Source organism: Capsicum annuum, chromosome 6 (assembly GCF_002878395.1).
Source record: "Capsicum annuum cultivar UCD-10X-F1 chromosome 6, UCD10Xv1.1, whole genome shotgun sequence".
Lineage (NCBI taxonomy): Eukaryota > Viridiplantae > Streptophyta > Magnoliopsida > Solanales > Solanaceae > Capsicum > Capsicum annuum.
Genome location: NC_061116.1, coordinates 215,795,645 through 215,820,353, shown reverse-complemented (window position 1 = coordinate 215,820,353; position 24,709 = coordinate 215,795,645). Strand labels below are relative to the sequence as shown.

Sequence of the window (24,709 nt, the reverse complement as noted above, 5' to 3'; positions counted from 1 at the left end):
TGATCCACATTTTATTGGGTTTAAACTTATTTTGGGCTTAAAAAATATAATAAGCCTATTGTATTCCTCTTCAAAGTCTATCTCACCTTGAAGCCCAAACTCATCAAGTGACGTGGCATCTCAGTCAAATCTAAGACCAATGAGACGCCGCCACATGTACAAATAATGTGGAAATCTCATTCAAATTCAACAACCAGTCAAAAGACGCTAAGTGAAAAAGTGACATGTTTCGGCCAATCACAAGCAACTAGGCCTACCCCTACAACTATAAATAAGGGAGCAACATAACATTCTAGAAAAAAGAAGATAAACAGGAGGACATTCTGCAAGCATTGGAGGAAGCTTCTGCATTGACTACACAACTCTTCAACGAATTGACTAACGGAGTTTTGTCTGGAGATCAACTCAACAAGACGAAGTGCTGTCAGATAATTCCTGGAGATCCAAACACATTTCTAGGAGGCTCAAATCATCCTACATTCGAGAATCACGCTGCAAAGGCACTCGAATCACGGAAAAACTTAGGAGAGAAGAATCGAGAGAATAACGAAATTGTACCCACAAAATTACCTTAAAAAAATTATTCTTTTTGTTTATTTTATTTTTTGCTTGCAGTTAATTTTCAGTGTTAACGAAAATTTGTTGCGAAAAAATTTGGCACGCCCAGTGGGACTAGTTCGGCTCTTCATCTCTTCCTCCTACAAGTCAAAGGAAATCACATATTCAACTACTACAATGGACTTCAGAAAAATCAATGAAGTTTCGTGCAAGAAGTCTACTACTGCCACGTCTACTGAGATCAAACTTGTTGGCCCCATCAATCGACGCAATTTCAACACTTGTGCCTTGGATGGATCCCAATACTTCACCATTTTGGAGATGACAAAAAGGAGAAAATTTCAAATTTTGGCAGTAACCATACCCCCTGGGGGCAACTTTGCATCTATTTTATCAAACCATCTTAAACTGGCTGCAACTTTGGAGAATCTGAAAACTTAATGAATTCTCCAACTTCAATGAAAGTCAACAACTTCATGGTTGATGCAATTGACTCGGACGATAAGTTTGCAATGATGGAGCAAACCATTGAAGCCTTGAAGAAGTTCGTTGATGAGAAAGATCATCAAATCGCCCAACTTATGAGCAAGTTAGATCTCTACAGTCCTAAAGAGTCAAATTATAATCTAACACCGCGAGAAAAAGTTGAATGGTGAATCTCTCATCAAGACATGTGACAATTACTGCGATGATTGATCCGCTTCAGTGGCTACTCTAATAGTTCAACAACTGCAAGATATGATTGCAAACACTATCAAGGCACAATATGGTGGTCCATCACAAAGTTTCGTAGGATACTCAAAGCCGTATTCTAAGTGAATCGAGGGCTTACCGATACCAATTGGATATCAACCGCCAAAGTTTCAACAATTTGATGGAAAGGAAAATCCAAGGCAACATATCGCTCATTTCGTTGAGACTTGTAGTAGTGCTGGTACACATGGAGATCTTCTTGTCAAGTAATTTGTTCGCTCTTTGAAAGACCACGCTTTTGATTGGTACACAAACTTGGAGTCTGGATTAATTGATTGTTGGGAGCAACTAGAAAGTCAGTTCCTAAATCTCTTCTACAGTACCCGTCGTATTGTCAGCATGATGGAGTTGACAAACACAAGACAAAGTAAAGATGAGCCTGTACTGGATTACATAAATCGCTGGTGAATATTGAGCTTTGATTGTAAGGATCAACTTTCTGAAACTTCCGCAGTTGAAGTTTACATTCAAGGAATGCGTTGGGGCCTTGTGTATATCCTCCAAGGAATTAAACATCGAACTTTTGAAGAATTAGCTACGCGCGCTCATGACATAGAGCGAAGTATTGCAAGTCATAGAATGGTGTCACCTATTTTTTATCCTAGGAAGGAAGTCACGAAATTTAAAGACTCATCTGAAAACCAAATTGGGGAATCTATGACGACAACTGTGAGTTTTACGAAGAATCAACCAACCTTGAAAGAGTTACAAGAAAGGATATATCCTTTTCCCGACTCTGATGTTCCTGAAATTCTTGAAGAGTTGTTAGCCAAAGAAGTCATTGAACATCCTAAGTCAAAGCGACTCGAAGAATCAAACAAAGTTGATGATCCTAAATACTGCAAATTTCACCGCATTGTTGGTTATCACACCATAAAATGCTTCATCCTGAAGGAAAAGATCATGACATTAATGCAAGAGGGAAAGATCATCATTGATGAAGTCGATACAATTGACGCAAATTATGTTAGCACCAAACTGCACCATATGAAAGGTTCACTTTCAAAAGCTTTACAAGCCATGCGCTCTGTGGAATCACCAAAAGTTGTAGAAATCATCATGCTATAATTTGGGAGCTTTGACCCATTTGGGGTTCCAGCCTTGAAGAAAACAACGAGAAAATCCTTGCAAAATAACTTCTCCAATAGCAAGAAGAGTAATACTTGGACATCGATCACTTGCAAAAGAAGAAAATGTCAAAGGACTTTAAAATTCCAACTTCCAAAAGTCGACATAAGATCAAGTGCAAATCTGCTTCAACCAATAGGGGCAATAAATACCAAACTGAAGTGCAACAATACTCCATTACAAAGGGTTGGAAGGAACGTTACATTACAAGAATTCACCCTAAAATGCTCCTCGATGCACGAGCCTAAACTGCAAGTCAAGACGCTCCTCGACGCATGAGCCTAAACTGCAAGTCAAAACTCTCCTTAAGGCACGAGCTTAAACTGCATGTCACTCCTGACCCGTATGAGTCTAAACTATGAACGGCTCTAAAAAAAAGAAAGGAAAAGTATAAAGCTTGAATGCATATTTGGAGTCCTTTGAAGATTCCGTCGTAAAGCAAAAGGATTCGTCATTATCTTCCAAGCAATAAAATCTTCTCGACAAGAAAAAGACTTGTGGTACTTTGAATATTGATCTAGTCTGGCCTTCAACATATTACGGAAGTGATGCGGCCAAAAACTTGAAGTAGATGATGAAATTCATGAAGTATCCAAAATCTGAGGAGAAATAAAATATCACAAGATTTAGGCTGCAGTTTTGGAAAAGTACCTGAGAAAATATAAAGGTTATATGCTGATGGATTTCACACTTAACGTAGATCTATGAATCTACTTTCCAATGCAAAAAATAAAACCTGATTCCGATACTTTCATGTCAAGATATGAAATTTATCGTGACTCTGCGCAAAGCTAAAATAACCAGCGAACCAAGATTAGAAGGCTATTTTTTGAGCAACATCTGGGACGATTCGGATGCAACCTAATTGTGATTTCTGCGTGAGACGTAGCTCTGTGAGTCTACTTTCTAACGCAAAAAATGGAACCTGATTCCGATACTTTCACTTCAAGATATGGAATTTATTGTGACGCTGCACAAAGCTGAAATAACCATCAATCCAAGATTAGAAGGCTATTTTTGGAGCAATATCTAGGACGATTCGGATGCAATCTAATTGTGGTTTCCACGAGAGACGTAACTCTACAAATCTACTATCCAATGCAAAAATGAAACCTGATTCCGATACTTTCACGTCAAGATATGGAATTTATCGTGACGCTGCGTAAAACTGAAATAACCAGCGAACCAAGATTAGAATGTTATTTTTGGAACAATATCAGGGATGATTCGAATGCAATATGACTGCGATTCCCGCTTAAAACATAGTTCTATGAGTCTAGTTTCCAATGCAAAAAATAACTCCTGATTTCGATACTCCTACGTCAAAATACGAAATTTGGCACGGACGCTGCGCAAAGCTGATAAAACAGACGTATCAGGACATTGAATTCCATTTTTATAAATCAAACAACTCATATTTTTATTCTCCCATTGGAGAATAAATATTTTGTGGACGTGTGCCTAGTAGATGCTCACTAAAGCTAAAAAGAGAAACTTTCAATGTCGTCAAGGATGAAATCAGATCATTCCAAGTCACTTTCTTATCGAGCAGTAAGGAAGTAATGCACCAAATGGTTCAACATCAATCATGTCAACCTTTTTGTTCTGATATCAAGACCATTTGCATAAACCTGTACAAAAAATGAAGATGTAACACTTCTACAGTGTTGACCGGATGAAGTTTCTCGGTTCTATGTGGATTGATGTCAACTACATGAAACTTTAATCTGGCGATAAGTGTCGGTACCAAACGCACGATGCTTCAATTTGACATGATCAACATTGGGAGAAACAAATACCTTTGAAATCACGAGAATGAAAACATATTCATGAGTACTTCAAGTCTCGCCACCAAGTTTTGGCAAGCCTACACGTCGATCAACCTTGAAGTAGGGGGCATCTGTAGACACATAAAATTTATTGGATCAAATTCATATAAAATTTAAATTTGATCCACATTTTATTGGGTTTAAACTTATTTTGGGCTTAAAAAAATAATAAGCATATTGTATTCCTCATCAAGGTTCATCTCACCTTGAAGCCCAAACTCATTAAGTGACAAGGCATCCCAGTCAAATCCAAGACCAATGAGACGCCGCCACATGTACAAATGATGTGAAAATCTCATTCAAATTCAACAATCAGTCAAAAGGCACCAAGTGGCAAAGTGATATATTTTGGCCAATCACAACCAACTAGGCCTACCCCCTACAACTATAAATAGGGGAGTAACACAACATTCTTGAAAAAAAAGATAAAAAGAGGATATTCTGCAAGCATTGGAGGAAGCTTCTGCATTGACTACACAACTCTTCTGCATTGACTAAACGTTTCATGATCTCACATTTGGATGTATGGAGTATGGTGCAACCTTTTAAGGTGGATTTTTTTCTACAATAGTTTAACTCTATCTGTGGTGGATGGCGTGCAGTAACATCCAATAGAACCTTATGAAGCTGAGTCTTAAAAAAAAATAGAATATTCATAAATATAACTTTATCTGTACAGGTAGAGAACTGTGGTGTATAAGGTAATTTTTGGTTTTGATATTTTGTGATTCAAGAAGACTTTTCTAGTGTGTTTTGGTGATTTTTTTTAATATTTAATAAATATATAAAACTAGTTTATTTAATCGAACTCAATAAAAAAGAAAGCGAAGAGAGAAAGGAGAAGAGAACTTCATATTCGGTGACTCTCTATGAGTCATTTTTAACCTTAAATATTATTAATAGATTCTAGGCAAAATGCATGGTTCGATGGACCCTTGTACTATGTCGATTTTGTAAGTTGGACACTTCTACTTACATATTTGTCATATGAATCTCTAAACCCACTAAAAAGCAATATTTCAAACCCTTTGACCGTTGATTAGACCTATGTGGCATTAAAAGGGTTGACTAGGATGAGGCGCGTGTAGTCACGCGTGTATGAGTGAATGAAGTACATTTTTTTAGCTTTTTAAATTAAAAAATATTTTAAAAAAATAAAAAATAATATTTTTTACAAAAAAATAAAGAAAAGGCCTTCCCTCTCCCCCAACCCCTTCCAGCACCCACCCCCCTTCCCCACCGTCCCCCACCCTATCCACCAGTCTCCCACCGTTCCCCTCCACTCCAATCCAGCACCCTCCCCATCCCCTACCCCGTTCCCCTGTCCACCACCCCCGTTCCCTTACCCTCTTCCCGTCCTCCCCCAAGCAACACAACCACCACCACACCAGCGTTCCACCCCCCACCCCAGTACAGCATTACAAAACCCCATCAAGGCCCCATCATTACAAAATCCCATTACAAAAATTTTTCTCCTCTAAGTCCATTAACAGCTTTGGTCAATTTTTATGTTAAATTTTAACTTTTGGGTAAGATTTGATCAAGATACTATGGAATCAATTGAAAAAAAAATTTCAAATTTCAATTGCATTTCAATTTTACCATGGAATCTGATTCTGCTAACAAAATCTCAAAGACATCAGTTACCTTAATTTGACTGATCAAACAAACTCAAGAAGAAGAACACAGCCGAAGATGTTCATTACTTACCATGGAATTACCTGCTAACAAAAAAAATCTAAAATTTCACACCAAACAACTAAAACAATCAATATATAAAATGAGTATTATGGATCTTGAATTCATATGAATTTTTTTTTTTTTTTATAAAATCTAACAATTTTAACTGTTTTTTTTTTATTCATTGGAAGTAGAATGTATTGATTGAGGTTTATAAAGAAAGGAAGAAGTAAAAGAGAGAGAGAGAGTAGAAAAATAAGAAGAAGAAGAAAGAGAGAGAGAGGGAGAATAAGAAACGGGGAAAGAGAAAGAAAAAGGGAAAGAGAGAGGGGAAAGAGCAGGGGTGGGGGGTGGGGGGTGGGGGGTGGGGGAGGGATTGTTTTCTTTCTTTCTTTATTTTAATATTTAATATTTTTTATATATAAAAATGACGTGGAAGATGACATGACAGCAGGCTTGGGGTGAGTGTGTTACACTCACCGAAAACGTGTTTAAAATGTTGTTTTTTAGTGAGTTCAAGGGTCCAGATGACAAACATGTAAGTAGGAGTATCCATATTACAAAACAGATATAGTACAAGGATCCATCGAACCATTTTACCTATATTCTATTACAATAGTTGGTGGTATTTGATAAAAAAAAGTAATACTAAGAAAATAAATTTGTGGGATGAAAGGAGGTTATCATTTTAAAGCTAGTAATTCCTCTCAACGAGGTTAATGACATACCTTTTGATTTCCCTCGATCGGTTCTTAAATTCAAATAAATAAATGAGAATGAAAAAAGTAGTAATAAAAAGAGTGGAAGTGCTCAATGCTCAGTTTTGAGTTTTGACAAACTTAAGTAACAAAATTGCATACCACTTTTGAACATACCCTAAACATAAGGTACCATTTCTGTGATATTCTCATAAATAAAGTAATAGTAGTAGTACATCATATCCACCAAAGCAAAGTAAATAGTACTAAATAGTGAAGACCCCCTTATCCCCAACAGCAGAACAAAAAGAAGAAAAAGAAGATGATGAGCCTCTCCATTGCCTCACCTTCCAGTGTTACCTTCACTTCCAAGATTAACAACCTCTCCACCTCCTCTTTCCATGGCATTCAGTTCCCCAAAATCATTCAGGCGCCTGCACCTAACGCGCCGCGTCTTTCTTGGTCGCCTTTGGTGGTGAAAATGGCGAAAAGGGAAGAGGAATTGATGGATATTAGAGCAAAGACTACTGAAGAGCTACAAGAAGAGATTGTTGACCTTAAAGGTGAACTCTTTATGCTTCGTCTTCAAAGGTCTGCCAGAAATGAGTTCAAGTCTAGCGAGTTTTTGAGAATGCGCAAAAGGGTATTCTCTCTTTTCTCTTATTTTGCTGTATGTTTACTTTTTTTTTTGGTTCAATTCTGCTGGATGCTCAACCAAATGCTGGTGTGTATGAAGTTCTTGCCTTTGGAATTAGTAAATTTGACTGAGGGATAAGGGATGACTAATTCCGCGATTAATTTTAGGATGAGTCCATCCCAAGTCAGTATGTATTATGATTCTTTTCTATTCTTCTTTAGCATTACTGGCATATCCACTGCTTGGGTTGATAGATTATTTGCCTGTTAATAGATTCAGTCAGCAAGGGCAGATGGACACAAGCAGCAGCTTAAGCAGCTTAAAGGGGCTTCAATGCTGTGACAAAACTTGCTTCAAATGCTTGTGTCAATGTTCACTGTGCATTCTTTCCTGTTCTTTGTTTTAGCATTGTTCACATATCCGGTGCTTGTGTTGATAGACTATTTGCCTCTTATGTGTGTATGTGTGTGTTTACTTATACATACCGGTTTTGGTAATGTACTGCAATCATTTGTCTTCAAATTGAGTGGAGTTAAATAAACCCTATGATATATAAAGCTCAAGCGTCACAGTAGGTGGGTGATTCCACCACCTCCTGTTACATTCTCTCGCGAATGTATAATCATGTTCATTCTCTCGTTTCCTGTACTTAAGAAATTGCAGGTTCCTTTTATTCATGTATTTAGTTCTTGGTCTGATTTTACTTCTCTTTGATGTGGATTTACATAATGTGTTAGATTGCAAGGATGCTTACAGTTAAACGGGAGAGAGAGCTTGAAGAAGGGATTAACAAGAGGATATCGAGGAAGCTCGACCGGAAATGGAAGAAAAGCATTGTCCCTAGACCACCCCCCTCTTTGAAGAAGCTACGAGAGGAGGAGGCAGCTGAAGAAGCTAAGGAATCTACCTGATTTAAGACACTCAAAATTAGCAGGCAAATATTGTATTTTCTTTTCTAGATTCTCCTCTCATTTGGTTGCTTCACCACACGTATAGTCTGCAACTGCTCCTGAGTTTTTGTATTAAACCAGCTTAATTTGCAACTGATCATACTATGTTTCCAACCATTGAGGATGGTGTTAATTTTCTTCCACTCAAAATTGTACCTGAATGGTGAAATCTATTTCGGTTTCTGCCTAGTTCTCTTAATTTTTCCCCTGAACCTCCATTTATGGCTGCCACAAAATATCAGCAAGAAGATTGAACTACTTAACCTTCCTGGGGAAGAACAGGTAGTAAAATACAAGGTTGCGCTGAAGAAAACTTCACCGAAGTCCAAGCAGAGACAAGTCTGTTGAAAACGCTATATCCACTCTGTCAAATTGATTTAACTTAGCTACACATATTCTACATTAGCGGCTAATATGTGTGCATTTCTCTCTTTAAAAGTACGAAAATAGTTGTTTGAAATTGGGAATAGATGGAAAATTTGGCTTAAAATTTATGCCCAAATTAGAAATATGAAGTAAATTATAGGCCTAATGCTGCTATTGGAAATTGGAGGACAGTTAAAAACAGTTATTGGAGGATTATGGAACTGTCCTTCGTTTATGGGGAAGGAAATAGGGGCACATCCCTTTTTTTATTTTTCTTAACGTTGTTTTTCTCAAATGTTAATGGATATATCTGAAATAGTATAGCTTCTTTTTGTTCTTTGCTTCTTGAAATATGCAGATAAGATGCTCATACATAGTTGCATAGTCTTCTTTGTTCTGATTTAGTTGGATAGAGATTTTTTTATCCTAGATTGCAACACAGATATGATTCTTCGTTCCGTTTTAGTTGGATACAGGGTTTTTTATCCTAGATTGCAGCATAGATATGATTCAAACATGTCAATGGTTAATGCCCCGCCCACTGCCCTCTTCTTTCACTCTCTGTTTTGTGCTTCTTCCTAACTAAGTTGCCTTAACAACAACAACAAACCCAGTGTAATAATCCCATAGGTCGTGTTTGGGAAGGGTAGAGTGTACGAAAGCTTACCGTACCTTAAGTTACCTTAACACTAGTACTGCAATTGTTTTGTTTTCAATGCAGATGTATTTACGTTATTGATATGGGGAACTTGTGCTGCCATGTGACTAGGAGGTCACGGTTCAAGCGTGCAAACAGCCTCTTGCGGAAATGTAAGGTAAGGCTGCGTACAATAGACCCTTGTGGTCCAGCCCTTCCTCTGACCCCGTGCACGGAGGGAGCTTTAGTGCACCAGACTGCCTTTTTATATCTGGAAAAAAATACTATTATGCAGATTGTTATGTAGTTTGCTAGGATCGTGGTAGCCTCTCCTTGGAATATTATAATTAAAAGAAGTTTATCTTTGTATGCCATATCCCCTAGCATCTGACTATTGGCTTTGAGTTGATATTGGGTTGGGATTATCCATCTTAAAAAAAGAGGAAAATGGTGGTGGATCTTTCACATTTGCCTCATTCCATACTCAGTAATCACCTTCATTCTGAATAATGAATGAGAAATCTCAAAATATAATAGAAGAAATAACATATAACCAGAGAGTTAGCGGTTTCAAAAAAAAAATAAAAATGGCATTTAACTAGTCTTGGAATACAGCGTTCTCGGTGAAATCTTTTCATTCTAGTCCATCATTTTTTTGTGGGTGTTTGTGTTGATAGAGTGAGATTTGAACTTTTGGTGAACTTTGATTCTACAAATTTTATTCCTGTCTGCTTGTGGTTGATGATTGTTTAATTATTTTTCCTAATTTTGTTTCCATTGAAATTAAGTTACCTCTTTGCTGTTTTTGCTTTTTTTCTTCTTTTTATTAAAATTGTTATGTTGCCTATCAATGTATTAAGCATTATTTTTGAACTATTGATTTACATCTTTATGTTGATTTTGGTCACTGCTTTGGATTGGGTTATCGGCTTGGGAATCTGTATTTGGGGCGGGGGGTGTTGAGTCCAGTGGTGTTTGCCTCCTAATTGAGTATAGTTTTGTTTCTGGAGTATTTCTTTGAATTTGTGTGAGCCTTGTATTTCTTGCTGCTGCTTTGCTACTACCATCGTTTATATCTTTATATTTTCTTATACTTTCGTGGAGTTGTGGCTGTGGGCGGTAATGGGTGGATAGGGTCATGTCCGAGGGGGTTGGGGCGTGGGGCCGTGGTGGGGGCGGGGGATGAGGAAAGGGCGGGAGTGGGAGGGAGGCCAAGGTTTGGCCGCGGGGGGGGGGGGGGGGGGGGGGGGTAGTGGAGGGCGTGTGGATAGTGACGGTAGGCTGAGGGTTGGGTCTTGGAATATAGGGACCCTTCAGGGTAAGTCCATAAGCTTGTGAAGATTCTTAGGAAGAGGAGGATCAACATTGCGTGTGTTCAAGAGACCAAGTGGGTAGGGTCTAAGGCTAGGGATGTGGATGGTTACAAGCTGTGGTACTCTGGGAGCGAGAGGCATAGGAATGGGGTTGGCATCTTAGTAGACGAAGAGCTTAGAGGTCAGGTAGTAGAGGTGAGGAGGATCAACGATAGGTTGATGACTATTAAGTTGGTCATTCGGGGGTTTACCCTGAACGTGTGTAGTGCTTATGCACCGCAAGTGGGATCGGAGGGGGAGGAGAAGATGCGGTTTTGGGAGGCTTTGGAGGAGGTGGTGAGAGGCGTGCCTAGCTCGGAGAAGATTGTTGTAGCAGGAGATTTCAACGGGCACATCGGGGCGTTACCGGGAGGCTTTGGTGATGTGCATGGTGGTTTTGGTTTTGGGGAGAGAAATGAAGAGGGGGCTACCCTATTGGAGTTTGCGAGGTCCTTTGGGCTTGTGGTGGTGAACTCGGGTTTTCCGAAGAAGGACGAGCACCTGATCACCTTTCGAAGCGCGATAGCTAGGACCCAGATTGACTTTCTGTTGCTTAGGAAAGGGGATAGGGCGTTGTGTAAGGATTGTAAGGTCATCCCGAGTGAGAATCTTTCGACCCAGCATAGGCTCTTGGTTATAGATTTGGGTATAAAGAAGAATAGAAAGAGGAGGAGTAAGGAGTGTAGACCTAGAATTAAGTGGGGCGGCCTGACGCCAGTGAATGCGTGGGAGATAGGGGAGAAGTTGGCGGGAATGGGGGTGTGGGAGTGTAGGGGGGACGTGGATAGTATGTGGGATAGGGCGGCTAGGTGCATCAGGAAGAATGCAAGTGAGGTGTTGGGTGTTTCTAGGGGCCGGGCCGGGCACCATCGGGGGGATTGGTGGTGGAATGAAGAGGTGGAGAAGAAAGTGGGGACCAAGAAAGGGGCGTATGCTAAGTTGGTGGAGAGTAAGGACGAAGAGGAGAAGCGGGTAAACAGGAAAGAGTACAAGCTAGCGAGGAAGGAGGCTAAATCAGCAGTCACGGCAGCTAAGACGGTCGCTTTTGAGAGCTTGTATGCAGGGTTACAGGGGAAAGGAGGGGAGAAAAAGTTGTTTAGACTCGCTAAGGCTAGGGAGAGGAAGGGTCGTGACCTCGATCAGGTGAGGTGCATTAAGGGGGAGGACGGTAGAGTGTTGGTGGAGGACGGCCACATTAAGAATAGATGACAGTCGTACTTTCATAGGCTCTTGAATGACGAAGGGGATAGAGCTATTGTGTTGGGGGAACTGGAGCACTCAGAGGAGTGTCGGGATTTTAGCTATTGTAGACGTTTTAAGGTAGAACAGGTTAGACAGGCTGTTCGCAGGATGCGAAGGGGTAGGGCGACGGGGCCGGATGAGATACCGGTAGAGTTTTGGAAGTTTGGTGGAGAGACTGGTGTAAGGTGGTTGACTGGATTGTTTAATGAAATCTTCAAGACGGCAAAGATGCCCGAGGCTTGGAGGTGGAGTACCATGATCTCTCTCTATAAGAATAAGGGTGACATCCAGAGTTGCAATAACTATAGGGGGATTAAGTTATTGAGTCACTCTATGAAGATCTGGGAGAGAGTGGTCGAGGTGAGGCTGAGACGGATAGTGTCTATTTCGAAAAACCAGTTTGGATTTATGCCTCGCCGCTCGACGACGGAGGCAATTCACCTGGTACGGAGGTTGGTGGAACAGTATAGGGAAAGGAAGAAGGACCTGCACATGGTGTTTATCGACCTGGAGAAGGCTTACGATAAAGTCCTCAGGGAGGTGCTTTGGAGATGCTTGAAGGTGAGTGGAGTACCGCTGGCATATATCAGAGCAATTAAGGATATGTATGATGGAGCGAAAACTCAGGTGAGGACGGCGGGAGGAGACTCAGAGCATTTCACTGTCCTGACAGGATTGCATCAGGGATCTACTCTTAGTCCCTTTTTGTTTGCGTTGGTGATGGATGTGTTGACGCGGCGTATTCAAGGGGAGGTGCCGTGGTGTATGCTTTTTGCAGATGATGCAGTTCTGATAGATGAGACTCGAGGGGGTGTGAATGACAAATTAGAGGTGTGGAGGCAAACTCTTGAGTCTAAAGGGTTTAGGGTGAGCAGAAGCAAGACAGAGTATGTGGAATGCAAGTTTAATGACGTGAGGCGGGAGAATGAGGTAGTAGTGAAGCTAGAATCACAGGAGGTATGTAAGAGGGATAGTTTCAAGTATCTCGGGTCCGTGATCCAGAGTAACGGTGAGATTGACGAGGATGTCTCGCACCGTATTGGGGCGGGATGGATGAAGTGGAAGCTAGCGTCGGGGGTGCTGTGTGATAAGAAGGTGCCGCCCAAACTTAAAGGCAAATTCTACAGGGTGGTAGTCCGTCCGGCCATGTTGTATGGAGCGGAGTGTTGGCCAGTTAAGAACTCCCACATCCAAAAAATGAAGGTGGCAGAAATGCGGATGTTGCGTTGGATGTGTGGGCTGACTAGAGGGGATAGAGTTCAGAATGAGACTATCCGGGAGAAGGTTGGTGTGACTCCAGTGGAGTGCAAGATGCGGGAAGCCCGATTGAGATGGTTTGGACACGTGAAGAGGAGGGGCATGGATGCCCCGGTCCGTAGGTGTGAGAGGCTAGCGTTGGATGGTTTTAGACGGGGTAGGGGTAGGCCGAAGAAGTACTGGGGTGAGGTGATTAGGCGGGATATGGAGCAGTTACAGCTCACCGAGGACATGACCCTAGATAGGAAGATCTGGAGGACGCGAATTAGGGCAGAGGACTAGGGCCAGTTTGGGTCGCTAGTGTAGGGAATTACTTGGTGGGGTTTTTATTCCTGTTATGATTCCGTGTTCCATGTTTTATTACGAATCTGTGTGCTTTCCTCTGTTTTATATTACTTATGGGTGCCGTATTTATGTTATGTAATCTTGTTCTGTGCTTTACTATGTGTTTGTGTGGTATCTCGTGCCTTGAGCCGGGGGTTTATCGGAAACAGCCTTTCTACTTCTTTAGAGGTAGAGGTATGGACTGCGTACATCTTACCCCCCAGACCCCACTAGGTGGGAATACACTGGGTTTGTTGTTGTTGTTTGCATTTAACCAGTCTTAATGGACTTTTTAAATATTGCATAGTTTAAGTGTAAGGCTCTGGTTCTGACAAAGTGATTATAGAGTACAACTTAAACACCAAGGCACAAAAGCATGTATCTCATCCAAAAACAAAACACCAAAGAATGATCAGAGTTTTACGTTTAACCCCGAGTCTAACCAGTTTAACTCAGACAAATAAAAAGGAAACAAAAATATGTAATCTAGTATTGCGTGTCGGATGAGTCGCCAAAAATGCTTCCCAGGATTGATGATCCTTCATTTCCACCACTATTGTCACCACCACCTATTATCCCCTGCATTAAAGTCTGACCAACCTGCTGAGCTGCACCTTCTACAAGTCCTTGAATTGCAGCATTCATCAAACCATTCCCGATACCACTGTTTGGCGTCACTTGTCCTTGAATCATAGGGGGCTGCAGGAACTGTTGCTGGGGAACTGCACTTGTACTAGCACTGTGAAACAACTGGTTTGGCCTCATTTGTCCTTGTCCTTGGAATACTGGAGGCTGTAGGGATTGGTTGTTAGGTATTGAACCTGTACTTGTGGCATGCATCAATTGATTTGGCCTTGCTTGTGTACCCATAGTAGCCTGCTGAAATTGGCTAGATGCCCCTGGGAATGAATTTTGGTGTGGGAGGGCAGTTGGATGTGAAGCTGGTGCTTGGACTGCCTGTCTAGGGGCAGAAGTTAAACAATCCAAATGAGCATCAAACTCACAAGTAGGGCATCTATAAAGCCACTGCTTGGATCCAATCTTGTGACATACATCACAAGAGAAGCCTTTAGCATTAGCATAAGGATTCTTGAAGGTGAGTTCCAGCGAACATTGGTGCAGTTGGTGTGTGATTTTGAGCGGTTTAGATGCGCAAATCACATGGAGATCAAACTCACAATAACTGCAATGGTAGCTGAAACCGTTCCCATGACGTTTACACGCATCACAGTTGAATTGGCCACCGGGGTACTTAGACGTAGGGAATAGATTTAGAGGGTGGTTCGGGTGAGAAGGGTGAGTAATCAGCTGTGGGAAGTTAGCACAGCTCAAATGAAGAGTGAAGTTGCAAGGTCTACATATGTACATTTGGCCTTGTGGTGGAAGTCTACATCCTGAACAAGGGCTTAAATCTTGGAGTTGGGTGCATAACTCCAATTCATGTGGATGACTAAAGTGCTTTAGGCTTGGAGTTGGATCATTGTTTGATTTCACCCTTCCCATCTTCTTGACTATTTTCTCTTCTCTTCTTTTAGTCCTATGCTCCTCTCTACTATTCTTGATTTGGAAAATTTAATTGTTATATAAAGGAAGTGATGAGGGGATGATCTGTAGCTAAGACAGAGTGGCTGCCAGTTGACTTTTGGAATTTTGGGATTAATTCAACTTCCAACACGGTTTTTTTGTCCCTGATTAGGATATGCAGTTATGTAAACACAGCATTGATTGGTTCTTCTTTGACCAAGTCTTTTAGGCTGTTTACTTCAAGTCTTTAGAGTAACTGGTAAATTTGCGGCAATATGACCAGGAGTTTACGGGTTCAAACTGTGGAAATAGTCTCTTGCACAAATGTAGGATAAGGCTGCGTATAGAAGATCCTTGTGGTACACAACCTTTTCATGGACCCCGCGCATCGTGATTGCTTTAGTGCATTCCTTTTTTTATTTTAAAGAATTAAAAAAACTTCAAGTTTGGGAGGGTTGGTGGCTCTCTGGTTTCTACATTAAAAGCATATTATTCCATGTTCAGTTTCAGATACAATGTTATTGTTACAAAAGAAAAATAATTTATTTGGTTTATGGAGAGGAAATAATGTGCAAATATTGGCCTATTTTAATAGACTTCCTTACCCTGGAATTCTCAACTTCACCTGCAATAAATTAGATGTTACACTTTCGTGTATTATACTACCAAATGGCATTAAAGTATTCTGAGTTTGGACCCAGAATCCACCAACCGTGATGCAAAGGTAGGTTGCACTCTAGGGCGTGACATTGCAGGATGACATAGCAGTCGATGAAATGGGTAAGAATTGTGGAGGTTAGCGTTCTTATCTCAATAGAAACAAAAAAGGTTTAGTTGATGTACTTTTTCATCTGCTAAAGTCTTAGTAGATAGAGTTATATAGCACATATTTCGTGAAAGGTATCTGATAAAATAGTCGAGGTGTACCTAAGTTTGTTTAGGACATGGTTATAAGAAAAGTTTTTCATTTATGAGTGAGTCGAGGAGCAACTTCATCACAAGTGGCTGGAATATTCAATGTTCAGCAGTTGACTTTGATACATACATCTATAAATGACTTTTGACTTATTCTACATGTTCATTCAATATTAAAAGAAATAGATTCTGGGATAAGTAATGGAAACTCACAAAGGAAAAAAGAAAGCGTTACTACTTAATAGTGGCCTTGTGGGAGCAGATTATAATTCGAGAAAAAAAAATGTACTTTCATATATTAAATTTCTTATCCTGCACATTAATTATTATTTTTGTAAATCAATAGTCACCAAAGGCCAAATCGTATTGTTTCATACAAATTTATACAAAATCAAATAAACATAACTTGTATTAAGAATAACCTCCATTATAGCGCTGCTTTTCTTAATATTTGACGACACAGGTTATTGTCCTTTTAGTAGTCGTTTGATTGGAAAATAAGTTATTCCGATTCCAAAATTAGTTATTACACCCTCAAGGTGAGATAAAATAATACTACACCCGGGATAATTAATCACGGGATGAGTTATCCCGTGCATTTTATCGCAACCAAACATTACTTATCCCTTGTTCGAAACAAGCCCTTAGTACTCCTACAAGATACTTAACAAGAAACTTTCCATATTTAACCATAGAATTTTTTTTTTCTTTTGACCAAAGAGTATAATAGGAAGGGCAATTAACGGTTTTAGTTCAAGTCCCTAATAAATTAGGAAACTAAAAAAATAATAAAATCAGAATAATGAAAAGTGGAAATTCCTATTCCTTGTTATTCAAGGAGAAGAGGAAAAGAATTCCCATTCCTAATCACCAAAGGAAACAGAGTTCTCTGCCTATAAATTCAGTAGCAAAGCTTTCATAGTTCCTCACTTTTCATTCAATTGAATCAATCTTCGCTGCTGCTCTCGCAATGGCTCCAATCAGAGTGACAGAATATAATTTTGAGCAACGCCACCAATTAAGGATGGTGATGATCTCAAAGGCAATAAAATCAATTGCATTCAAGAAACAACAGATAACTAAAGAATTCAAAAAGGGCGATGAAGTTGAAGTGGCAAGTCAAGAATATGGCTTCATAGGTTCTTACTACAAAGCAACTATTGTTTCTTCCACTGGCCTTTATCATTACAGAGTCAACTACAATACTCTCTTGACTGATGATAAATCCGCACCACTGGAGGAGGTTGTCACTGCAGCTGAGGTCCGCCCTGTGCCACCTGATCAACATGAAATAATATCAGAAAACTACTTCCGTCTGTATGATATGGTTGATGTGTATGCGAACGATGGATGGTGGTTTGGATTCATCAGTGGAAAAGTTGGACAAGAGTACTATGTCTACTTCCCTACAACCGGAGATAACATTGCATATCCATCTGATGTGCTGAGATTTCATCAAGAATGGTCTAATGGCAAGTGGATCTTTCTTCCAAGACAAGGAAGGATTTTCGACTTGCACTGATTTCGATTTCATCAGAGGTAGAGGTATGGACTGCGTACATCTTACCCCCCCAGACCCCACTAAGTGGGAATACACTGGGTTTGTTGTTGTTGTTGTTGTTGTACTGATTTCGATTTCAAGAATTTTTTGATTTACTGTTGTGTAATAGCAATGCAACTTATTAATCGTTCTCTTTATGGCAATTCAAGTTTAGCTGCAAAATTGTTACTTATGTTGATAAAGAATTTTATTTCTAATGGTTGCTAGCATTTGATATTTCTCTCTTTGCTTTTCTCATGATGTGTTTTTTTCCCAGAATTGGCACTTCCATACTTAAAGGACCTAATCATAGAGTTATAGTATTTGCAGAACATCCAGATATAAGTGTTAATCATGTAGAACAAAGATTTACTAAAACTGAGACTTCTCCACACATTCGGATAGACCACTAAGTGAAGTGCAGTGTGTCATTTCTCCAACAAGTTTTTTTTTTGAGATCGATACACAGCACATATGGCCTTGAAAACTAGCAATGGAGTGGCAGCCTTCCCCTTTTTACCATCATCAATCATTTTATCCACCGGCCTAACGAATTGTTCTCGGAATGGAAAGCATTCAACATAAACAGACACGTTAATGAACACGAAGTTCATTTGGAGCAAGGCCAAATTTTCAGTTCAACAAGTATTTTATGTTTAACGAAGTATACATCTTTGTCACAAATTGCAAATGGAAAACATACTGGCTAAATACTCAAGCTTCACTAATAGGCATAGAAAAACATAAGCCATTGTTCTGCTTCCACATACATTTTAAAGTGAAGTCACGATCTTTGTTACAGCAATGCTAAAGTCGAGTTGATCATTTTGGGGCATTTGATACATTAGAAAGTCTGTTAGATAGCCAAGAATCATCGTAAGACTTGCCAACAGAAAGCAAAAAGAAGGAGAGTCTGTCAGACAGCCATGAAACCATCTCGTGAGCAAAAAGGAGAGTCTGTCAGACAGCCATGAAACCATCTCGTGAGCAAAAAGGAGAGTCTGTCAGACAACCATGAAACCATCTCGTGAGCAAAAAGGAGTCTCTGTCAGACAACCATGAAACCATCTCGTGTCCTGTGTACCAGGATGAACGATCATCTACACCAGCAGGGCGCTCGAACAAGCCATGGATGGCTGTTATTCACGCTCTGGTCCCATGGACCTACTTCATCAACCAAACCTAGTCTCCTGTCTCCTTAAGAACCAAGGATTCAGTGGTACGAGCCTATAGAACAGGTCCTATTCAAGTAAGGTCATGCCCAGATATTGGCAGATAGAACCTTATAACGCTGGAGCTTGTGTGATGCACTGCCGATGTGGGAGTAGTATATTGGTCTGTCACACAACTTCCCTCATTATATAACATTACATTCAAAAGCAGTGAGATTTATTTGGATTTGCTCATCAACAGAAAAAACAACTAATAAATGGAGTTAACTTTTCTAGTTTTTGATTCTTTATGGTGCAAAATAATTATGTACTACTATCTATCATCCAAATTAACTGCCACTTCAGTTAAAAAGGAGTTTGTCACTTTAGCGATTCAAGACCAAATGTGATTATTATTTCAACTATACCCTTAATATTACAAAAAATGCAAGTATTTAAGAGGAAAAGAGCAGTCTATTTTTATTAAATAGAGGTTAACTTGATAAATTGTGCCTTGTAATTATTATTTTGTTCAATTGGTGTGAAAAGAGGAAAATCAATAGTTAAATGGGGTGGGGTGGGGGGGGGGGGAGGGATTAATTTGTTGTAAGATTTTTTTTCCCATTCGTTCTAGTCTGATGGATATAGTTACTCGATAACTGTTGTTGTTTGGAGGTGGTAGGTATCTCGTAAAATTAGATGATGAGTACACAAACTGGCCAAGACGTCACGTTATTAGGGCCGGTCGAAGCATGAAGCAGCTAAAGCTACTGCTTTAGGCCCCTAATTTTGGGGGCCCCAAAATTTCATAACATATGCAGATATTATTTTTTTTTGTCTCAATTTATGTGATAGTGTTTGACTTTCAAGAATCAAACGAGTTATTTTTTTCGTAATGTATAAATTTTATTTAATGCTTTAATGATTCTATGTATAAGCACAATCAAAAGTTAAAAAGTTTGAATCTAGAAAAATAAAAAGTGTCACATCAATTGGGTCGGATAGAGTATTTTAAATTATACCACATCATCATTCGTCAATATAAATTTTCTTACAAAGATTTGAAATCTCAAAAGCAAGATACGCATCTTCTGCAACATATAAATATGATCTACTAATATTTACGCAACTTATATATATTAATTTATATCTGAAAAATCTATGAGTAGCATATATTTTGCAAAATCTGTTTCAATAGTCGTATGATATCGATGACTTGAGGATTATAACAATTTTGTATATAGAAAAATTAAAAAATTAAAAAAGATTTCAAGACATTATATACAGTATATGATTGTTTTTGTTTTTTTGACTAAAATCATAAAGACTTTTATTGAGATTTTGCTTTAGGACACCATACTGATTGAGTCGCCTCTGACGGTTATTAAAACAAAAAAGTAACGAAAAATCCAAAGGAAAAAAAAAAGTTCACCAAATTGGAAAAATAAAACGAAATTGGGATTACAATTGGAGAAAAAAATGTACTTTATCAAATCTTTCATATGTTGAATTTTTTGTGGTTCACATTAATTATTATTATTATCTAAGTCAAAAGTCACCAAAGCGTAGAGTTCCATCACAAATTTGTACAAAGTTCAATAAACATAACTTGAATAAGAACAATCCATGTTAAGCGCTGCCTTAATTTTTTTGACACAGATTATTGTCCTGGGAAAAGGGTCAGATATGTCCCTAAATTTTATGAAAATATTTAGATATATCTTCCGTTAAAAGTTTAGTTCACCAATATTCTTACTGTTCAAGTTTTTGTACATATATACCTCCGTTGTCAAGTTTTAGGCTATAAATACCCCGTTATCGAGTTTTGAGCCATATATACCCGTCGTTAATTACTTTGCTGGAATTTTCCAATCTTTTTTTTTTTCTATTCTTCTTCTTAAGAAATTATATTTGCCCTGTCACTTTTTTATTGTCACATCAGATATAATTAAATTTACCCCTTCTTCTACACATTAAAAGTCCGTCAAATATTCTCATCTACCTCACAATCTCTTTGAATTTTCTCTAATTTATCGGAACTCCTTTGTTGTAATTTCAATTTTTTGTGTAACCGCTCCTCTCATATATACATACATACGTATGAAAGATAGCTTCTTAATTGACAACTTGTTTTTGTTGTCTCTATATGGACTGCCTTTTTTACACTTCCACATCTCAAATTTTTAGTTGGGTTTTCCTTATTCTTCTTATTTTTGATGTTAGAATTGACGGTGGTGTAAAAGATGGAGTCGGTTGATGATACTAAAATAATTTGCAGTTGGTAAGTACTTTAATTCTTGATTTTTATCGTAATTGTGCATTGCGTTTTATGGGGTGTTCTTGACATTTTCATTTTTTACTTGATGATTCTTGGGATTATGCAAGAATCGAAAAACACAACAAAGGAATTTCGACAAATTAGAAAAAATTCAAGAGATTGTGAGGTAAATGAGATCATTTGACAGATGGTTAATATGTAGAAGAAGGGGTGGATTTAATTATATCCGATGTGACAATTAAAAAGTGATACGGAAAATATGATTTCTTTTTTAAAAAAAGGGGTGGGTGATTGAAATTTTTTAGCAAAGCAATTAACGGCAACAAAGGTATATATGACCTAAAATTTGGCAACAGAGTATATATGATCCAAAACTTGAACGGTAAAAATATTAATGAGCTAAACTTTTAACGAAAAATATATATAAATATTTTCATAAAGTTTAGGGGCATATTTTGTTTACTCCAACAAATTACTTACCAAGAAACTTTCCATATTTAACCAGAGAGCATAATCGAAAAGGCAGTTTAACGGTTACTAGTTCAAGTCCCTCGTTAGTTAGGAAAGTAAAAAATAATAAACTGATAAGAATAATGAAAATTGGAATTTCCTATTCTTGTCATCCAAGTAAACCGAAAAAGAAAAAAAAAGGAAACAATTCCAATTCCTACTAACCTAAGGAAACATAATTGACAGCCTATAAATTCAGTAGCAAAGCTTTCATAGTTCCTCACTTTTCATTCTATTCAATCAATCTTCGCTATTACTCTCTCAATGGCAACAATCAGAGTGACAGAAAATAATTCAGGCGATAATCTCAAAGGCGATAAAATCAATAGCGTTCAAGAAACAACAGATAACTAGAGAATTCCGAAAGGGCGATGAAGTTGAAGTGGCAAGTCAAGAATATGGATTCATAGGTTCTTACTACAAAGCAACTATTGTTTCTTCCACTGGCCTTTATCATTACAGAGTCAACTACAATACTCTCTTGACTGATGACGAGTCTGCGCCGCTGGAGGATGTTGTCACTGCAGCCGAGGTTCGCCCTGTGCCACCTGATCAACGTGAAATAATGGCTGAAAACAACTTCCGTCTGTACGATATGGTTGATGTGTTTGCCAACGATGGATGGTGGTTTGGATTTATCAGTGGAAAAGTTGGACAAGAGTACTATGTCTACTTCCCTACAACTGGAGATAACATTGCTTATCCTTCTCAAGTGCTGCGATTTCATCAAGAATGGTCTAATGGCAAGTGGATTTTTCTTCCAAGACAAGGAAGGATTTTCGACTTGCACTGATCTTGATTCCAAGAAATTCTTGATTTACTGTTATGTGGTATGAATGTACGTACTTAATCATTCTCGTTATGTCGTACTGAAAAAAAAAATCAGGTTTAGTCGCAAAATTTCTGTATGTTTTGATAAAGATTTGACATGTTGTGTCAAGGATCTATTGAGGAATGTGAAATGTTTATACTTTTATATTGAGAAACAAGAATATATACTATTTGTTACTGTTTTAGCCTTGAACTGTTCTAACAAGATGCATTAATTTTCTATCGTTTGATCAGTTTAAACTTATATCTAGAAAATTGAACATATTCCATTATTAACTTTGAGAATTGAGATTTAGTATCTATGTGTTCAACTACGTCTGTCGTCTGTCAATGATGAGACGGCAACAGAAACAAGAAATTCAAGCAATATATTTAATACATTTAATTTGAATATGTCCACATTCCCCTCATATAATGTCTTGTTAGTGATACAGCTACAGCTACAGCTAGATGAATCAGAAACTGAACAAGAATAAAAAAAAGGAAGAAGGAAATCGAAATAGAAAATTGTGAATTCCTTTCCAACCACGTCTCCTACATATTTTTCTCATGTTATTTATAGTAAATCAGAGTATCTGTGCGATAGTAGGTAGTTGTTACATGGTATAGGGATATTAGTTATTGGAGGAAAAATGTGTGAAGATGCGAAACCCGTGGGATATAGTATGATCAAGTTCCCATTGAAGGACTTGCAACAAGTCATTTTTTCCAACAGCTACCTAAACATTATTAATTTCGACATCATTTCTGTTTATCATACTCTTGCTATCTTCTAAATCTTGAATATAGTCTGTAATAATGATGCTAGTTTTCTCAGTTCTGGGCTTCGGGCCCATAATCTGAATTGGGGGAAAACAGTAGAAGAAGGAAACAAGAGTAAATGCTTAAAGAATTAGCGGATTATGAAGAAAGAATAGTGGTTGTTTCTATCAAAGGCACCATTGAATGAAAAAAAAAAGGACTTTGAAAGCTTTTGTTCAAGATGTTCAGGGTTCTTGAGCATGTTACATTCTAAGTAAATACTATACCTTTAATGTAAAAGAAAACTATGTATTTCTCCTTAGCAGCATACTTCTCTCTTATTCTCCTCTGGGAAGGAATGGAAACATTTGTTCTTTTTGGTTGGGCACAAGCCTAAAGCATTTGGCAGAACTCTCACTTTCCATACTTAAAATTATCAAAACATATAGAGTATGCGAAACATGTAGATATTAGTGTTAATCATGTTGAACTGAAAGCGTTTGGTCACATATTGCCATTCAAGTAATCCCCTTAACTGCAAACTAAAGCATTCATTTTGAAAACAACTATTCGAGTTATGCAGCGTTTTGGATGGTGGTACGCGAGCCTATAGAACAAATCATGCATGTTCAAGTAAAGGTCATGCCCATTGTTTGGGCAATGAAGGATTATAAGGCTGGAGCTTATGTGTTGCACTGGCCATGTGGGAGTAATATATTGGACCAATTCTCAACTTTCGTCAAGGCAACAAAAGCAGTGAGAGCCAACTCAAACACCGATTAACATATACAACTTACTTTTATGGATTTTGATTCTACGTAGAAAAAATAAATTAATATGTACTCCCTCCGTTTCATTTTATTTGTCTTCCATATTAAAAATACTTGTTTCAATTTACTTGTTCAATTTATCACAACAACGAACCCAATGTATTCCCACACAGCGGGGTCTGGGGAGGGTAAGATGTACGCAGTCCATACCACTACCTCCGGAGAGGTAGCAAGGCTGTTTCCGACAAGACAGAGAATAGTAAACAAATTCATTATAAAAGCATGAAACAAGATGGCACAACAGAGATAAGACACCCACACATTAATACCCTACACTAACGTACCAAAGGCACCCTCCACATGCACTAGCCTTCTATCCTAATGCGCGTCCTCCATACTTTCCTATCTAGGGTCATGTCCTCGGTAAGCTATAACTGCTCCATGTCACGTCTAATCACCTCTCTCTAATACTTCTTCGGCCTAACCTGATAGCCTAAAGGACTATCAAACATGAAATGGACACTAAAGGAACAAAAATCAGCAAGTTCACAAAGAGAAAACAACACTTAGAATGAAGATGAAGAAGAAGAATTGCATGAAATTAAAGATAGATAGAGAGACTCTCACTTCCACCAATGAATAGCACTAGAAGGTGTATCAAACCTTCAAACACACATCACCAATGTAAGATCAAACCACTCTCTTAGGTGACCCAAAAAAAACACTCTTCCTCAAGCACACCTTTCTTGCCAAATTTCCCAATAAAAGTGAAACCCTAACTTCAAATGTATTCAAGGAACCAATTTCAAGTTTGAGAGCTAAAACTACAAGACTAAAGCTACAATCTAAGAATAATATCCAATTTCATCAAAGTCTAATGAAAAGAAAAGTAAAATGGTCTATTTATACTATTACATGCCAAAGGACAAAAATGCCCTTAATGAGGACTTAAAAGGAGGCGCCTATAGAGTGCTCTTTTGGAGTGTAAAACGTCTTCATTATCCTTTCTTTGAGGTGCCTATGGAGTGTATAAATTCC

The 24,709-nt window shown here is 38.5% G+C and overlaps 3 protein-coding genes and 1 non-coding gene across 4 annotated transcripts; 2 read left to right on the top strand and 2 right to left on the bottom strand.

Moving 5' to 3' along the window:
- The first annotated feature begins 6,669 nt into the window (after nucleotides 1-6,669).
- LOC107875827 (50S ribosomal protein L29, chloroplastic) lies at nucleotides 6,670-8,422 on the top strand. The gene is made up of 2 exons (XM_016722672.2): nucleotides 6,670-7,289; nucleotides 8,021-8,422. Exons 1-2 carry the CDS (start codon nucleotides 6,969-6,971, stop codon nucleotides 8,192-8,194), a joined length of 495 nt encoding a protein of 164 aa, XP_016578158.1. The 5' UTR covers nucleotides 6,670-6,968; the 3' UTR covers nucleotides 8,195-8,422.
- Nucleotides 8,423-13,765: 5,343 nt separating this feature from the next.
- Nucleotides 13,766-14,979, bottom strand: LOC107874693. Its single transcript, XM_016721452.2, has one exon. It carries the CDS (start codon nucleotides 14,912-14,914, stop codon nucleotides 13,898-13,900), a length of 1,017 nt encoding a protein of 338 aa, XP_016576938.1. The 5' UTR covers nucleotides 14,915-14,979; the 3' UTR covers nucleotides 13,766-13,897.
- A 1,841-nt stretch (nucleotides 14,980-16,820) lies between these two features.
- On the top strand, nucleotides 16,821-22,345 carry LOC107873882 (protein AGENET DOMAIN (AGD)-CONTAINING P1-like). The gene is made up of 5 exons (XM_047414572.1): nucleotides 16,821-17,322; nucleotides 17,521-17,575; nucleotides 17,668-17,746; nucleotides 18,478-18,543; nucleotides 21,616-22,345. Exons 1-5 carry the CDS (start codon nucleotides 16,821-16,823, stop codon nucleotides 22,120-22,122), a joined length of 1,209 nt encoding a protein of 402 aa, XP_047270528.1. The 3' UTR covers nucleotides 22,123-22,345.
- LOC124899928 lies at nucleotides 18,433-18,649 on the bottom strand. Its single transcript, XR_007057488.1, has one exon. It is a non-coding gene; the product is annotated as a small nucleolar RNA U3 (small nucleolar RNA).
- Nucleotides 22,346-24,709: the final 2,364 nt, after the last annotated feature.

Coding starts and splice junctions, on each gene's coding strand:
- LOC107875827 (XM_016722672.2), top strand. CDS start 6,969: ATGATGAGCCTCTCCATTGCCTCACCTTCCAGTGTTACCTTCACTTCC. Junction 7,290..8,020: donor TTTTGAGAATGCGCAAAAGG/GTATTCTCTCTT, acceptor ATAATGTGTTAG/ATTGCAAGGATGCTTACAGT.
- LOC107874693 (XM_016721452.2), bottom strand. CDS start 14,914: ATGGGAAGGGTGAAATCAAACAATGATCCAACTCCAAGCCTAAAGCAC.
- LOC107873882 (XM_047414572.1), top strand. CDS start 16,821: ATGGCTCCAATCAGAGTGACAGAATATAATTTTGAGCAACGCCACCAA. Junction 17,576..17,667: donor TCAAGTTTAGCTGCAAAATT/GTTACTTATGTT, acceptor TTTTTTTCCCAG/AATTGGCACTTCCATACTTA. Junction 18,544..21,615: donor TGGCTGTTATTCACGCTCTG/GTCCCATGGACC, acceptor TCAGAGTGACAG/AAAATAATTCAGGCGATAAT.